This window comes from Terrapene carolina, unplaced genomic scaffold (assembly GCF_002925995.2).
Source record: "Terrapene carolina triunguis isolate 2854851 unplaced genomic scaffold, T_m_triunguis-2.0 Scaffold97, whole genome shotgun sequence".
Taxonomy (NCBI): domain Eukaryota; kingdom Metazoa; phylum Chordata; order Testudines; family Emydidae; genus Terrapene; species Terrapene triunguis.
The window spans coordinates 20,961,504-20,978,378 of record NW_020664448.1 but is presented as its reverse complement, the minus strand read 5'-3'; the positions used below and the strand labels follow the sequence as shown (position 1 = coordinate 20,978,378).

Sequence of the window (16,875 nt, the reverse complement as noted above, 5' to 3'; positions counted from 1 at the left end):
CCCGTCCCCCACAGAGATCCAGAGGGAGAAACAGCCTGATTCTGGGTCCCAGGCTTGTGTGGAGATTCTTGCATGCCACCTCCTTCCTTGAGGGCTCCCTTCCCATCCCCTGGCAGTGTGCTCTGCCAGGTCCGCGGACCCTAGTGGCAGTCAGCAGCTCTGTGGAGGAAAAGGAAATTCTGCGCAAAACCCATTAATTTCAGTGCAAATTCTGCATGTGCAGTGGCACAGAATTCCCCAGGAGTAACATTCTCTGTAGGTAGCTGGTGCAGGGGAGTAAGATGGAGTCTTTCACCCCCTTACTTTCCTGTGTGGCATGTCCTGTGGGGCACAATTTAGCTCTGTAAACCATGAGCAAGTACATTATTGGTGCTCTGATTAGATATTATTGTCTCCTACTGACACTGTTACACGGATGCAATGAAGCCTGTTTGAATGAATTAGGGTCTGATTTTGAGAGATGTTGAGCATCAGCAGTTACTATTGACTTGAGTGAGAGTTATAGATTCTCCTGTCAGAATCAGGCCACATACAGTATATTTTCATGCTGAAAAAAAAATCATTGGTACAAAATGGGATTTTTTAATAGCTATTTTCAAATCTTACTGCAGTCAGGGTTACTACAGCATATACCAATTGCTCACTAGCCATGATGCTCTCTTAATACAATACCGCAGGCTGGGGATTTTCATGTATTGAACCATATCATACCAAATATCAATCCTCACATGTACTTGGATCACAGAAAATAGTCAAGTGGATCTTTACTAAACTTTCAAAAACAGTTCAGCTTTGAGGTGAAATCAAGCATGAGGAATTTCAGGCCCAAATTGTACTGTTCAATGTGAAAGATGTAAGTACCTGAATATAGGGCTTATAGTTAGGGATTAATGGTTTAGGTGCTTAGTTTTCCTGTTTTTCAGATTTTTAGGCACATCCACTGTGGGAAATTTTTTAGGAATAAAAATTGTTTTCCTTGAATTATTTTAAAAACTAGTCCATTCGAAGTCCCTTTAGTCCTAGAGATGTTCTATCACTGAGTTTGAGGGATCTTTAAAGTCCATTAGTCCCCTCTATGAACAGTTTTCAATATAGCACAAATGGTGAGTTTTTATAAAAAGCCAATCTCAGATTTTTAGCTGCAGTGCATTTTTATCAGTTTTAATTTAAAACCAGAAAACCTACATACTGTATTCTGAAAATACCTCCTTACCCAGAGATATAGCAATGTTAGTGCAAAAATATGGACAGTTTTTTTCTAGGTTAAAGTGTTTATAAAAGGATTTAGACACTAATTAATCATTTTTTCTTTCAACCAGTCCAGCCCACTAAATACAAATAAACATGTTTGAAGGGCAACATTTCCCAAGACCTATCACAATCCTATTACAGTGTAAATGTTAATACATTAGTTGTGTCATATGCAGGTACTAAGCAGTAATTGCTTTCAGGGTCAAAACACTGTATTAAGTGCAGTATATAAATCTTCTATTCTATGAATAAAATGTGTTTTGTTAAATCCAGGCATAAAAGGACTAATGTGCTGGCTGCTATTTGTGCTGTACACATTCCCAAATACTTGACTCAGGACCTCATAGTGAACAAGCCTTTCCACAGAAATTTGAAACCTGTTGAAGCGTTTGCATTTCTTCAAGTAAAAGATGATCCAGTTTAGTCCAACTTCATTGATCTGTTTAAATATCATTTTTTTCATTGGGGGTGAGACTGTGCTAGGTAATGTCAGACCCTGTTCTACTAAGGTAAGGTTTTCAATTACATTGATTTGATAAGATAATTAATGCAACTGAATAGAGGTTCTGAACAGTGAGTGATGCTTTTAAAATGTAGATTGTTTTACCCTAGATGGACTATGATGTATAGAAAAGTTAAGTTTTCTCTGAGAAAGAAAAAAACTCTGTTAAAATTGCAGCAAGAAAATTAGTTCATTAACAATGGAACACAGAAACATTCCTCTTAACGAGTGTTATTTGAGTTTTGACTCTTTGGGCCAGTTTCTGATTTCATTTATATGATCCAGAGTAACTCCATTTGCTTCGGTAGAATTACACAGATATTTATAGCTGTATAATTGAGATCAGAATCTGACCCTTTGTCTTTTAATAATTGTTTGCTTTTGTTTTTATATAAATACTGGTTAAAAATAATAGATTGACCCTGTGTACTTGAACATGGATGTTGGTTAATACCAACAGCCAGGTTGGTAGCCAGGATGAAATCCTGGACCGAAACTCTATTTCAAGTGGTCTGGTTTTAACTGTTACATAACATTTCTTGCTTCGCTTTGTGATTATTTTCAACTGAGAGTGGAGTTTGCAGTCCAAGAAAGATACAAATTTATCTGCAGAGGAGACACAAGATACTACTAGTAATTCAAGAGATTTTCTAAAACCTGTCAGTTCACAATCTTTTGTAATTTTTGCTTTCACTTTAAAAATGAAAAACAGGTGCCAATGAAAAACTTATTCAGTATTATGCCACTGTTGTCTTAGTGCCAGAGGGAGGAATCTGGAGCAGGAAGGGAGGACCAAAAATGCTTTAGAAATAATTCTTTCCTTTTAAATTAGGTTTTCCTTTTAAAATCCTAATACTATAAGAATTATGCTTCAGTTTGCACAGCACAATAGACAATCACTATGCAGTGTTGTAACAACACAATGACATTTTAAAACCTCAGTCTTTAGAGGGCAAAAAAGGAATCTGGAGAAAATGTTTGGAAAGTCAATTGCATTTTTTCCTTTCTGCAAGGCAGAAACTAGTTTTGAGTTTTTACCTATATTAAGTAAGACCCATGGTTATCAAAGGGATCAGAGAAAACATGTTTTTAATTTGTTTACTTTGACAGAACTTTGTGAATAATCAGTTTCCCCTGTTGATGGTGCGGGTTTCACACAGCAACAGGGGAGTGAAAAACATTTTAAAAGTGTGAAAATGTTAATGTATAACCACAAAACCCTATGGGGGCAGTGCCTTGAAACTGTTTTTGACCCCCTTCTTTGTTTAGAATTGGCTAGATTTCTAGTTGATAGTGTCCATTTAAACTTTCTGCTTGAGAGAAATTAAAGATATTTTGCTGATGTGGTATTTGATTGTAAATATGAGCTGTCTATGTGGTTAGAGTTTATTGACTTCTTAGCTGGGTAGAGTTATGCATATATGTCAGTATTTGCTTGGTTGGGGTCTACCTGATGAATTTGTACTATGTACTAGGCAGAGTGGGACTACAATTGTGAGTAAAAAGGGATAAGCCTGAAGACCTGCTTCTTCACCACAACATAAATAATTTTGTTTAGCCGTGGGGCTTGACTCTGCTAACAAGGACTATTGGATGTGATACTTGCTATATTGTGAGCAGTCTCATTGACTCTAATGGGATTGCTCATGGCAGCAAGCTCTAAGCCTAGCAGTAAGTATTTGCAAAAAGAACAGAAGTACTTGTGGCACCTTGTGCCACAAGTACTCCTGTTCTTTTTGCGGATACAGACTAACACGGCTGCTACTCTGAAACCTGTCAGTAAGTATTTGTGAGTTCAGGCCTTAGGTTTACAATGCCAGGAGGTGGAAGTAGCTCACCAGCCAGTTCTTAGGAGCCCTTTAAGATTGTTTTTAAAAGTCTAACTTACTTCTGGCTCAATCCTCTGGGGGGGCTTCTGAGCAGGAAACACTCAACAGTACCTGGGCTCAAACCTCTATGGTCTTTGCTTTGAGTTACTAGCTGGCAATTATTGTCTTTAATTTTTTAAGATGAGAATAAAAAGGCAAATTCAAAATATAATCTGTCTTCCATTATTTGGTATAACAGGGTACACTCAATGGCAGTGCTATGGAAACACCACCCAAGACTGCAGAGAAAAATACATCAACAGCTATTTCAAAACAAAAGGAACAATGCCTTGTGCCATGTGATATTCAAGCTAAAATGTTACGAGGAGAAAAACATTACATGTGCAGTATGTATTCATTAAGAAAAGCCTTTGGGTCAGCAACAAACTCACCTATGCTCTATGTACCTATAGCAAACTGTATTTACTTTGATTCTTCCCAGGCACATGGGCCAGCACTACACCTAGCTACTCAGTTTGGGCACTGTGCAGAGGATTTACTGATGGGCATAAAAGGGCTGAGACAGTGGTTATCCTTTGTGCAGATACCCAGGTGGAAGAGGACTCCTTGTGCTCTCTTCCCTGCCTTGTCAAACCCCGCAGAGCTTGCTGCAATCTGCCATAGAATATTCTAACAGGTCGCTTATCTTTTCTGTGTCTCTTTTAACATGCATTATTCATCTTCGGTCTGTCTTACAGTTAGGTCTATTGGCATGTGAGCAAAGCCGAGAAGCATGAGTGTTGGTAGGCGAGCAAAAGATTTGAAGCTATGGTGACAAAAAACATTAGATATCTATCTGTCTTTTATTTGCATTTGTATTTCTAAGGTATCATTCACATTGGTACCTAAGAATGCTGTAAGAGGCTGAGATTCATCCTTGTGCAGAGAGTCTTTCTGAGGGGACAGATCTGCAGAATCAGCACAGCTCCACTGAAGTCAATAGGGCTATGCCAATTCATGTCTCCTGAGGGCCTAGTCCAGCGCCTATGCACCACTTAGGTCTCACTTAAGCACTCTAAAATAAGACATCTTTGGTGTTCACTTAAACTTCATAAAATAAGCATGAAGTTTATGCAGCTTAAAATGGTTCTACAGTTTTAATATTATAGTGGGTGACAATATCTTTTTTTTTTAGGAAATTTGCAGAACTCTCTTGTTGAATATGCAAGAAGTACAAAAAAACTGGTAAGAAATATGATGGATGACCAACAATCTTCTTTGGATTATCTTTCTAATCAGGTACTAATTTTTATTTATAATATGAAAATTTCTTTTCACTTAGGACACACATTAATAGTTATTGTGTTACTGTGGTAAATCTAAGTATTTATGGTATGTAAAACACTGCCATTCTTCTTTGATAGTGTCTAACAACCACTGTGCACTCACTTTGCACAGATATAAGGCTCCAGCTCAAGTCCCATTGAAGTCCTTTGAAAAATTTCTCTTGACTTAAGTGGCAGTTGGATCAAGTCCTAAATGATTGCTCAAATACAAGGCAGTAGAAAATCAGGCACTCAGCATGGCCTACGGATATGTAAAGTGTGTATCACCATGCATCATAGAAATTAACTACAGAACATCTGTATAAGGGAAGAAGCAAGTCATAAGACTTCAAATTCAGTGCTCCAGTCTGAGTGTATTTAAATGCTTGTTTACTTCTGAATTTACAGGTGAGTGAACTTATGAACAGGGTCCTACTTTTGAATGCAGAAGTTTTGAGAAAACATTTGGATCCACTTCCTTACAAAGCAGTTCAGTCTCATGGTAAGGACTTTTCTTGTCTAACCTTTACATCTTTTCTCTTTATCTTTATAAGTGTCCTGATAAGGAAATGAGAAAAACAAAGTCAAGAAGATATGGGATTTATAATAGCTACTCAGAAGTGATTTGTACTGCATAAGCTTTGGAAAATTTATGAACTGTTTTAAAATCTTAATTTTGCAAAAGTACTTTGGATTCTTTTTAAAGAAAACTTACGCCAGATGGATAATATTTGTGGAAAATATCAGGTTTGCTGTCACACAGGTGCTGAGTCCCTTCTAAATTGGGGATGCAGGGTTGTTCAGCACCTTGCAAAATCCTGCTTCCTTATTCACACTGGGTGAAATTCATGCCTGTGCATCTGGTAAAACACAAGACTTGTGTTACACTTAAGCCCTTGTTCTGATGCTTCCAAGGAGAGGAATTTCACCTCTAAGCAGTCCCATTGGGTTCTATGAGGCTGCTCACTTGAGTAAGAGAAGCAGGATTTGTCCCAATACTTTTAAGCAAAATCTTTTTGATCTATGGTATGATTTAAAGGAATTTTAAACTATAAATCTAAATCTTTACAAGAGGGGGTCAGCAATTGCTTTACATAAAGGGATTTATCTTGCAGCCATTACTCAGGCAAAGTTTCCATTGACTCAATATGATCTTTGCCTGAGTAAGGTCTGCAGGATCAGATCCATGGTGTGTAATCTTCTATGCAGTGCTAGTTATGGTTAGAAAGATCAACTGCACCTAATGACTTTTTGTGGAAAGATCCTTTTTCTCTATTCTCTGCCTATTTCTGACCTTACCACATTCCAGAGAATTCACATTTTCAAAATAAATCTCTGATTAAAGATAATTTTATATTTTACTTGACAACGAAATTTAATTTGAGATCATTCATACATTTACATCTAAGTGCCTTCCTTTTGTCGCAATCTGTATTTGTTATTGCAGTGTTTAACCTAAATTATATTGAATAATTTTGTTCTCTAGGACTGGATTGCACCGATATTAAAGATACCATAGGTTCAGTTGCAAAAACTCCCAGCGGTCTGTACATAATCCATCCAGAAGGATCAAATTACCCTTATGAGGTAATAAAATTATCTCACATATTGGGCAGACTTTACTTGAAAACATGTATTTAGAATATGTTTAATTTTAAAGTATTTTCCTTGGATATTTCTCATTGTGTGAATAAGAATTATATTAAGAGCCATCTAAGTGGCTCTGCCATAATTACAATTTTGAAATCTTTCCCAGTTCTTGCAAAGAAATATAATCTCAGATACAGAGCTATATTCTCTTTTCATATACAGTGAAAACCACCTGGAAGAAAACTTACTATCTTAGGTACTTTATATGGCCCCATCAGCATAATAGCAGAGTGCTTTATAACACCCCTTGTATGCAATGTTGTTGTAGCTGTGCCAGTCCCAGGATATTAGAGAGACAAGATGGAGGAGGTAATATCTTTTAATGAATCAACTTCTGTTGGTGAGAGAGAGACAAGCTTTTGAGTTTACACAGCACTCTCTTACCAACAGACGTTGGTCCAATAAAAGTTATTTCCTCACCCACTTTGTCGCCCTCATAACGCACCTGTGAGGTGGGGGAAGTGCAATTCTCCCTATTTTACAGGTGGGGAACTGAGGCACAGAGATGCTAAGTGCCTTGCCTAAGGTCTCTCAAATCTATGGTAAAGCAGAACCTGATCTTGAACATTCTAGGCTAGTGCCACTAACCAATGAATCATCCTTCTCTATAAAAACTACACATCATTCAGTGAGTGTGTAAGGGTGCAGACTCACCCCTGCGGTGCCTCCTGCTGGTCTCTTCCGGGAATTAGCTCGTCCCAGCTCCGGAGCACCCTCTGCAGGCTGGTGATCCGCCTTACCACTGGCCCCCGTGTCCCTCCCAGGACCCCGGTGCCCCTTACTCCGGGTTGCTGCCCCCCTGGCAGTACCCCCACACTCTGGGTCTCCCCACCCAGGGGAACCCCCACCCACTAACCCCACCTCGCCTCAGTGTAAGGCTACTGCCAGTCACCATCTAGCCCCACTCCCTGGGGCAGACTGCAGTATACGCCACTCATCACAGGCAAGGTTGGGTTTGGACCTGCTGCCTTTGCCTACCCCTGGGCTGCCCTCTGCAACCCCCAGTACCTGTTGGCCTTATGCTAGGCTGCAGCCTGGGGCTTTCCAGGCTGGAGCTCCCCGGCTCCTCTGCCTTTCCCCAGCCCTGTTCCACTCAGGTACCCTGTCTCTAGCTCCCTGCAGCCAGGCCCTTCTCTCTCTGAATGCAGAGAGAGTGTGTGAGCTCCTGGCTCCCAGCCTTTTTATGCAGGCCAGCTGTGGCCTGACTGGGGCGTGGCCCAGCTGCGGCCGCTTCCCCAATCAGCCGAGCTTTTAGAGCTGCAGCCCTCTCCAGGGCTGCTTTCCAGCCCTCCCAGGCAGGAGCGGGTGTCCATCCTGCTACAGAGTGGAAAAGCCATTGCTTTTTTGCTCTCCTCTCATGAGTGTGAATAAAAGGGCCATGGAGCATGACTAGACAATGGCACAGACCTGCACAAATACTAAGGAACTGAAAGAAATTCTGTCCCCACACCCATAGATGTCAGGGCATTTTCTTGTAATCTTTATTCCCTCGATTAGTTTCTCAAAACTGACAGAGATGCTCTCTTGCAACATGGACACTGGGTTCCTCACTGTGGCAGCATAATCCTTCCTTATCTAAGGGCAGGGTACAGGAGTAGAGAAAGAGTTAATGCTGCATTAAGCTATGTGGCCTTTTGCTAGAAAATTTGGGGCCTCTTTCCTTGGGAGCATATAGGGCTGTGGTTTCCTAGCTGCACTGTCCTTCCCCCCCCAGCAATGTGAATTTTAAAACCCTCATCAGTACCTTGAAGCCTATGTATGGTTGGGTATGCAATGCAAACAGCTGTCCCTTCCACCCAATCCACATGTTTCCACACTTTTGCTCTCCACTGTGCCAGCGGGGAAGGTAGTGGGAGAGGAGGATAATGATCTTAGTTCTGATTCTGACCTCAAAGTGTGGGTAAAATTGGAACTCGCAGAACCCAGACTAAATTCTTATTTTAAAAAAAATATTCAATGTCCAATGTTTTTCTTTTGTTTCTGCTTCTGGGTGCTCTGTTTGCAGAAGTCCATATGTGTTAGCTGAGATTTGGCATTGCATCTATAGGCCTTTCCACTTTAATTTTGCATATACATGTCTGGGATATTCAGTTATTGGAAGAAGAATGGAGGGCAAAACAAATACTACAATATAATACCTAATTATAAATACTTCTCTGCTGTAACAAAACAGATGGGGGAAGCAGGTAGAAATGTCCCATCCAGCCCTAGACAATTATATACCCCTGTGATGGGGTATATAAACCGCACACTGGGATGGAAGGGGTTGAAGGACAATACTTGGCCCAGTTACCCCCACCCCTCCAACCTTGCAGAGCATGCTCCAACTGGAGACAGGGTTGAAAAGAGAACAACCCAGCTCAGAAGGCTGGAGAGGAGTACAGACCTACGCTGCAGGCTCGTGCCAAAAGGAGCTAGAGATGCCCTGAAGTACCAGGACTGTATGAGCCTGGTTGGTGCTGACAGTTTGGTTTCCTTTTTCTTTTTCCTTATCTGGGACCAGGGAGCAGTGATAGGAAGCAGCCCAGGGAGGATAACTCAAAAGGTCCCCACCCACCTCCAGGGGTCAATGCTACTGACCCTTCCTAAGGCCCTGCGTTGGAGTTTGGTGGAGTGGGTGGGCCGGCATCCCCTACCACTACCCCATGACTGAGTGGATGCTAACCACTAGGCCACCCACCCCACTGAGGACCCTACTATTGTATCCCACAAAATAGTCACAATACTCTGAGCCCAAACCTGTAGTCCTGTGTAGACAAAACTGTCATATATGGCGAAATCTAATGAAAGGGCTAAAGAAGGGCCTTGGGAGCCCTCAAAAGTAGCAGAAATGTGGTTCTTCTCCCAGCTGCAGAGGCTACACAGTGTGTACTAAAGAACTTTGTCCTTCAGTAGTTCTCCCACCGCAGTGTAGGAGATGGAGCTTAGGACGAAAAAAAAAAATTTACTCAGAATCACCAGCCAACTCTACCCATGGAAGTGGACTGCAGAGGCCACAGATGCTACTAAAGCAGAGGTAGTGTCCACGGAAGCAGTTGCGTTAATGCTCCATAGATTGTTATGAAGAGGATTCTCTCTGTCCCAATTCCAGCCAGACCCACTGCACAAAACTCATGTATTCCAGGCTTTCTTCAGGAGTCAGGATTTGGCTCTGAAGTGGAGGATTCCAGCTGAGAAAACTATTCATGCCTTTTCCAAAATCAGGTGTTTACTGGAGGAGATATAACTATTACCTCTCAGTGAGAAAAGAGATTGCTCAGTCCATTTGCTGAAACTTTTGGCTTCAAGTGGTTAAATTATGACCTTTTTCAGAGCACAGTGCAAACACTTCTGGAATGAAAAAGTTCTTTTCACTTCAAAAGCATTTTTGACACTTTTCTACATTTTGTGCTTACTGCCAATATGTGAAGACGTGGGAGACATCAAGTAAGTGGGGAGATGCCTTAAAATACTGACAGAGTCAGGAGACAAAGGAAAAAATAGTCATAAATTAATTATAACCATGAAGGAACAATAAATAATGAGAACAAAACCTCCACTTACAGAAAGGTATCTCATTTCATGTCTAATAGATGTCACACAGATCTGAATGCAGATCATGCTGACAGGATCTCCCTGAAAATGTCCAAAAGTATGGGTGTGTATTTTATTAAAGAATGATATTAAATGGAAAACATTTTAATGTAAAACCACCTATGTGATAAGGCATAAAAAGAGCAAAAGACAAACACACGTGTTTGTAATTAAAGCTTAAAACATAGAAGAACAAAAGTCTCAAGAAATTAAGACATAAACCTGTAGACAAAATAACTCATAATTCATTTCTAAGGCACTCATAGTCAAGAGCTGTGGAAGGCTTGTAAAACATAACTGAATGAAAAAATTACAAAAAAGACAGTATGTCCCAGTAAAAAAAATACCAAAGCCAGCATAAAAGTATTAATTTCAGTAACCAATTGTCCAACAACAATAAACAAAAAGCCCCTCAAAGAACAGAAACTAAAATAAAAACAAAATATCTTTAGCCTTGTCACAGTTTTTGGGGTGACTGTACTTTGTCTCCCTCCTGTGGTCTGCTCTAGAAATGCCATTAAGCTCTCAGGCCATCACCTCTCTATGGGTAGAGAATTATATCCTTCTCTCTTCAGACTGGGGTTTTTAGGCTGCTCCTGTAGTTCATTGTGATTCTCCCAGCAAGCAGGTCTGACTTGCTCTAGCCCCTGCATTGTTCTTTCTTTCCACAGGTTAGGGCCAGCTCAAAGCATCCAGGAAGTTGACTTACTCAGCTACCTGAGGATTCAGGAATCCCCAGGTTGTATAGATTCAGCATAGTGAGCTCTATGCTATCCCCCTCCTGGCTCCAGCATAAGGGACATTTCCAGAGGAAAGAGGGCCTGGAAAGAGTGCTGCAGTGTTCTTGCAGTCCCTGGTTGCAGGAAAAGCCACTTGGGGCCATAAGCAGCTGGGTGCAGCAGAGTGCAGCCCTGAGGCTGCTGTAACTTGTGCTGAGATCCAGACTGGCTCCTATCCAGACTCAGGCTCTGGGAGTGGCAAAGGTGACCAACATTACAACTCCTCTCCTTTGCTTTGCTGTATGCTGCTGTGGCACAGCTAAGGATCTGGCTCATAAACTTTCTGCTGCTTTCACTCAGCAGAACATGGAGACAATTTACTAAACTCGCTCCAGGATTCCTTCCTTTACTTATATTATTATCAGCTACTGAGCAACAACAGTGTACTCAGTACTTACCCTTGTTGTCATGAGTACTCCCACTGACTTACAGCTCTAAGGAGTTCAGCTCCATTAGTGTTAGTAACATTTGGAGCCTAGAGATAAATAGGTCACTGTCTGCAACCGCCATTGTAAGCCCTGTGATGATTAGACCTCCTTTGAACAAATTTAGGTGACGTGATGTCTAAAATGGTGCACACTGTTCTGCACTAGGGCTCCTAATGTTGATAACACCTGTGCAGCTGAACTAGCATTAGCTATGGTGGGAAATATTTGAAAAATGTCTTTAGTGTCCACAAGCCCTGACAATGGGTGAGTATGCCAATATTTGAGTCAGGTTATATTGGGGCTCAAAAGGTTTTGAATGGCAGGAGAAAGTGAAGCACATGATGTGATATTCCCTACTGAGGAATGTGATCTTGCATGCATTGGCTCTATCTCTAACAAACCCTACAGCATAAATTTGACTAAGGTACCAATCCAGTGAAGAACTTTAAGCATGTGAGTAGTCCCACTGCATTCAATGGGACTAAACGCTTGCCTATGTTAAGCATGTACTTAAGTGCTTGATTGGATCAGGATCTATTTTATGCAGAGTTTTCCATCCCACTAGGGTAAATTAGTGTGATTCTGATATATCTGAAAAGAAGCTCTTTCTTTACTTCCTATACCTGGTGAGTCCTTCAGTTAGGAGTCTGTGTTTCCCGTGCATAACAAACAATACTGGAAAGGAAAAAAAATTCTCTGATAAGAAGTTTTTTGGAAAACTAAATTAAGAGGATCAGTAGGAAGCAAAGGAGGAAAATGCACAAAATGGTGATGAAATATTTGTCGCCTTTAATGTCTTTTTTCAATTTTGTTCTGCTGAAGTAGAAATGTAATACTGAATATTCTTGCACATATATGTAATTTTGAACATTATTAATACATACCCACTGCAAATGTTTCCAATTCAAACTGAGATAAATACAAACATAGTAGAATGTTTATGGGTGTGTGTGTCTGTGTCTACACACATACTTCCCCCAACACATCTGATAATATATTTATTCATATATATATATGTAAGGTGGTTCCACTAGTTCAGTAATTCTCTGATCAAGCCTTCCAATCAATTAACAGGCAATATAGAAATATCTTATAACATTATTGGTTCCAGTCATTTATCTTAGAGTACTTTTGCTGATACATTTTAAAGGGATGTTATTTTGGAAAATGTCCTGGTTTTTAAAAGTTATTTTCCATGTTGCAGCTGCATCAGTAAGTGGTTCATCAGAGGATATTCACTAGCCATTGACATTTCTGTTTTAGGTTTTGTGCGATATGGATTTTAAAGGAGGGGGATGGACTGTGATTCAGAAAAGAACCGACGGGGTAATTGACTTCCAAAGAAATTGGTCAGAATACCTGGATGGATTTGGAGATCTTTCAGGTACTAATTTAATATGTTCGAGAGATAAACGTTCTAAATTTTCCAGATTCTAAGTATATTTTCTTATTGTAAAAAAGGGCTTTGGACCCAATCGTGAAAATGAAAAGTTCTGTCTAAGGACAGCTCCTCCTTCAGAGGAGTACCAGGGTTTGTTAAAGGAAGGAAAGCTCACAATTTTTCAGCTTCAGAAAGAACCACAACCCATGCTGGGCAAGCTTTCATGGTCTGAGGCTCATAAACGAATCACACCTCAGACATGTTCTTATCTAACATTTAGCAATGTTACTATTAAGATTGACACTGGATTATGTGTGGCCAAGCAGACAATCCACCCAATTTTTTGTACACCTGTACCGTATACTGCAATTTAGTTCTCGCTTCTGTATATATGTCACTGAGGCCATGTCTACACTATTGGCTAAATTGGCACTGCTGCGATCGATGCAGCAGTGTCAATTTAGTGGGTCTGGTGAAGACACACTAAGTCGATGCGAGAGCGCTCTCCCATCGATGTCTGTACTCCACCTCCCCGAGAGGCGGACGCTATGTCGATAGGAGAGTGTCTGAACTAGCGTAAATTAGATCGACTCACAGCGTTATTGTAGACCAGCCCTGAGTAAGGACGTGTACAGGAGAATCCAGTTCATAGATTTTCATGATGAACTAGAGAACCTTCTCCTCCTTCTCCTCCTTCCTAAGCCTTTTAAGTAAGCATATTCCTTTCAACCAGCACAATATTCATTACTTTTGGTCCAGGAAGGGAAATAGAGTGGGGAAAATGGAAGAGATAATTTTGTTTCTATAGATATTTTTTACAAAGTTTATGTGATTTATATTATATTTTTTTCACAGGGGACTTTTGGCTTGGACTGAGGAAAGTTTTTCATATAGTAAATCAGAAAACAACAAGCTTTATGCTTTATGTGGGTTTGGAATCTGAAGATGACACATATGCCTATGCATCTTATGACAACTTTTGGCTAGAGGATGAAGCGTGTTCCTTTAAAATCCATTTAGGGCGTTATTCAGGAACTGCTGGTAAGACCACGCTCTTAAGTATTAAAATAAGTCTGTCTAAAAAAGGTGGAGATGATGAAATATTTAGTTAGGATAATATGAAAAATGTCCATTTCTAATTTGTGTTTTTCTATAAAACAAATTATTTCTGTGAATGATGAATTTTAAAGCTGTGAAAGTGAGTGACTATTAATGCTATGGTGATTGGTTGGACCAAGGTTTATTTTTTGTATAGGCATAATCCCCCCCCCCATCCCACCCCAAGAAGGAATTTGAGTAAATTCAAGTTAAGTGTGAGATATATAATGCAATAAGGGTCTGATTCTTTAGCTGCTCTGGGCCTGATCTAAAGCCTACTGAAGTCAATAAGAGTTTTTCAGATGTTAGTCACGTTGTTTAATGGACTACTGGAAGATGCTTCGATGCCATGCTGATGAGGGTGAAAAAAGAAACTGAATAGAATAAATCAAGCCCAGAGTGTGCAGAACTTCCATTGATATCACTGGCAGTTCTGTAAATGTAGTGGATGAAATCACAATTTAAGTACTTGTATCGAAGAAGAGTTAAGGCCATTCCAAACGGGTAAAGGTATTTCAATTTTCTATTAACGATCTTATAGTACACTTCATCTCATTTAAGCCCTTTTGCTTTCCAGTCACATTTATTAAAATGTATCAGTATTCCTCCAAAACTATACTGATGGTTGCTAACTTCTCTTCACACTTTGTCTCTCTTGGTAGCCAGCAGTAGACAGTCCTTTGTCTTATTTAACCTGATGTGGGAAGTTGTAATATTCCTGCTTAAAGTACAGGACTGGTTGCCTAGAACTCCTGTGTTATAATGAACATAGTTTACAGACTTCCTCTCTCTCGGGGGCCCAGAGCCACTCACAGTGGACCAGATTTCAAAAGTGACCTCATATTTTAGATTCCAACTTGAAACAGCCCTCACCTGGAGCTGTGGTTGCGCAGCACCTCTGAAAACCAGGCCTTAGGTGTCTAAAAACGGGCATTCAAAATTAGAGGCCACCATTGAAAATCTGAATCACAACCTCTCTTTTTTCTGTTTCCCCATCTTTTGTTTCTATTTTTGAGGACAGAAAGCTCTAGATTACATGCATGCTAAGTACTTATTGTTAGAAAGCCACATTAAAGCCACGATCTGTTCTGACTCTTTTCAAATTCTCCTGCACTTCTCAGTATTCCTCCTGGTTTCAGTAATAACTATTCCTTTCTCTCCCTCTCTCTCCAGCACATAACTCTCCCTCTCTCTCACACACACAGTTGTGGTGTCATGCCACAACACATCACCCTGGATGTTTGAAGAAATACAGCTTTCCAACAAATGAGGATAAAAAATGCAGTTTATGCATTAATTAGAGGGCTTTGGTTTTGTACAAAAAAATAATTATCTTAACATTTATGGCAGTTTCTTTCTGGTCTGTTTCACTCAGGTGATGCATTTCGAGGATACAGAAAGGAAGATAACCAGAATGCAATGCCCTTCAGCACTTTTGATGTAGATAATGATGGATGCAACCCAGTATGCTCTATCCAAGAGCAGCCTGTGAAGAGCTGCAGTAATTTCAGCGATAACACTGGCTGGTGGTTCAATCAGTGTGGCCTTGCAAATCTCAATGGTGTTCATCGTTTCACGGGAAAGTTTCTTGCAACAGGGATTCATTGGGATACGTGGGCAGAGAATAATAAACTAATCAGAATTAAATCAGTTTCGATGAAAATTAGAAGAACCTATAATCCGTATTTCAAATAGCAGGCTATTAACATAGAATTATAGCTTTTCTAGCAATTATGCTGGTTGATATATCAGCATAATCTTAAAGCCTCTCACTTGTAGTTAAATAATCCAGTCTTACGAATTATGTTAACTATTTACATACAGTACTACTTTGTTAACTGCACTTTTCAGCACTACTTAATCAATTTTATTTCCTTTATGAAATTATGCCTGATGATATAATACTACCGTATGTCAGTATAGCTCAGTGGGTTAGCACCCTCACCTCTGAATGAGAAGGTCCTACGTGTAATATTTATCATATGAGCACAAGGCTTTTCGCATTCATTAATTTCTATTCAGCTGCCTCTTATGAAATTCTCAGAACTGGTGGCAGCATTTTAACACACACATCTTTGTATTTCACATTTTTTTTAAATAATAAAGTGACAGTAATGCTGACTTTTGAAATTAGTTTCTCTGCATATCTGAGTTGCCAAGAAACAATCAGAAAAAAAAATCTATCATCAGTAAAATGCAGCAAAACACATGTATGTCATTAAGATAATTTAGAAAAATACATTATTTCCTTTATCTGGCATGAATTTCCAGACTCCTGCAATCCTTACTTAAGCAAGACTCTCACGGATTTCAATAGAAATCCCATTAGAGTAGGGTCAACATGGTCAAGGATACTTTCAGATCTGATTTGTAAACTAGTTAGGCATGCACTTCCACGCCCCAAAACTATGGCTCTATTTTGCACTCACAAATGCATGGCTGATTTCTTTAACAAGTGAGTCCTTAATATGTAAAACAGATTTAGGGCTTTCTAATGGCCTAAATTATGAATTCACTAAAAATGAATGCGTGCACGACATGCATGATCACCAACAGACCTTGTAGGAATTTCAAAATGTCTTTGAAATTGTAACTTTTGGAACTATGGACCTGATCTTGCATCTCTCACTCTATAGAAGTGCCTATTACATTAAATAATCTGGATTGTTTGTATTTTTTTCTGTCAGTAAAAATGCACGGCTATCAATAAAAATATGAATATTGTCAGAGCAATTGTTGTTTCAGAGTCTGGCATCCTTGTTGCACAAAGTATATGTCCCTGTTTCGCCCGTCTTTTGCTTCAGTTTTAATCAGGAGTAACTGTTGTAAGCAATGTTGTGAACCTAAAAAGGGTGTCTATGGACCACATTCTCCACTACCTTGCACCCTGGGTTATCATTTACATCTCTAAAAAGTGAGTGTGAAACATGATCAGTTCAGAAAGGTCATGTTTTACACCTTCTTTCCACAAATGTAGTTAACTTCACAGGGGACAAGGCGGTGGGGAATCAGGCCCTGTAGGTGTAGAAAGTCACACCTAAATGCCAGTCATCTTCAATACATTTTTAATGCAAACCTTA

General features: G+C 39.8%; 1 protein-coding gene across 1 annotated transcript; it reads left to right on the top strand.

The window, feature by feature from the left end:
* The first annotated feature begins 1,661 nt into the window (after window positions 1-1,661).
* Window positions 1,662-16,428, top strand: ANGPTL5 (angiopoietin like 5). Its single transcript, XM_024215673.1, has 8 exons — window positions 1,662-1,760; window positions 3,821-3,968; window positions 4,757-4,860; window positions 5,295-5,388; window positions 6,373-6,473; window positions 12,580-12,700; window positions 13,553-13,738; window positions 15,171-16,428. The coding sequence occupies exons 1-8, from the start codon at window positions 1,662-1,664 to the stop codon at window positions 15,488-15,490; spliced, it is 1,173 nt and encodes a 390-aa protein (XP_024071441.1). The 3' UTR covers window positions 15,491-16,428.
* Window positions 16,429-16,875: the final 447 nt, after the last annotated feature.

Bases quoted from the DNA above. Each gene is read 5' to 3' on its own strand.
- ANGPTL5 (XM_024215673.1), top strand. From the start codon at position 1,662: ATGATCCAGTTTAGTCCAACTTCATTGATCTGTTTAAATATCATTTTT. The intron at 3,969-4,756 runs GTATGTATTCAT...TTTTTTTTTTAG, and splicing joins AGAAAAACATTACATGTGCA to GAAATTTGCAGAACTCTCTT. The intron at 13,739-15,170 runs GTAAGACCACGC...TGTTTCACTCAG, and splicing joins GCGTTATTCAGGAACTGCTG to GTGATGCATTTCGAGGATAC.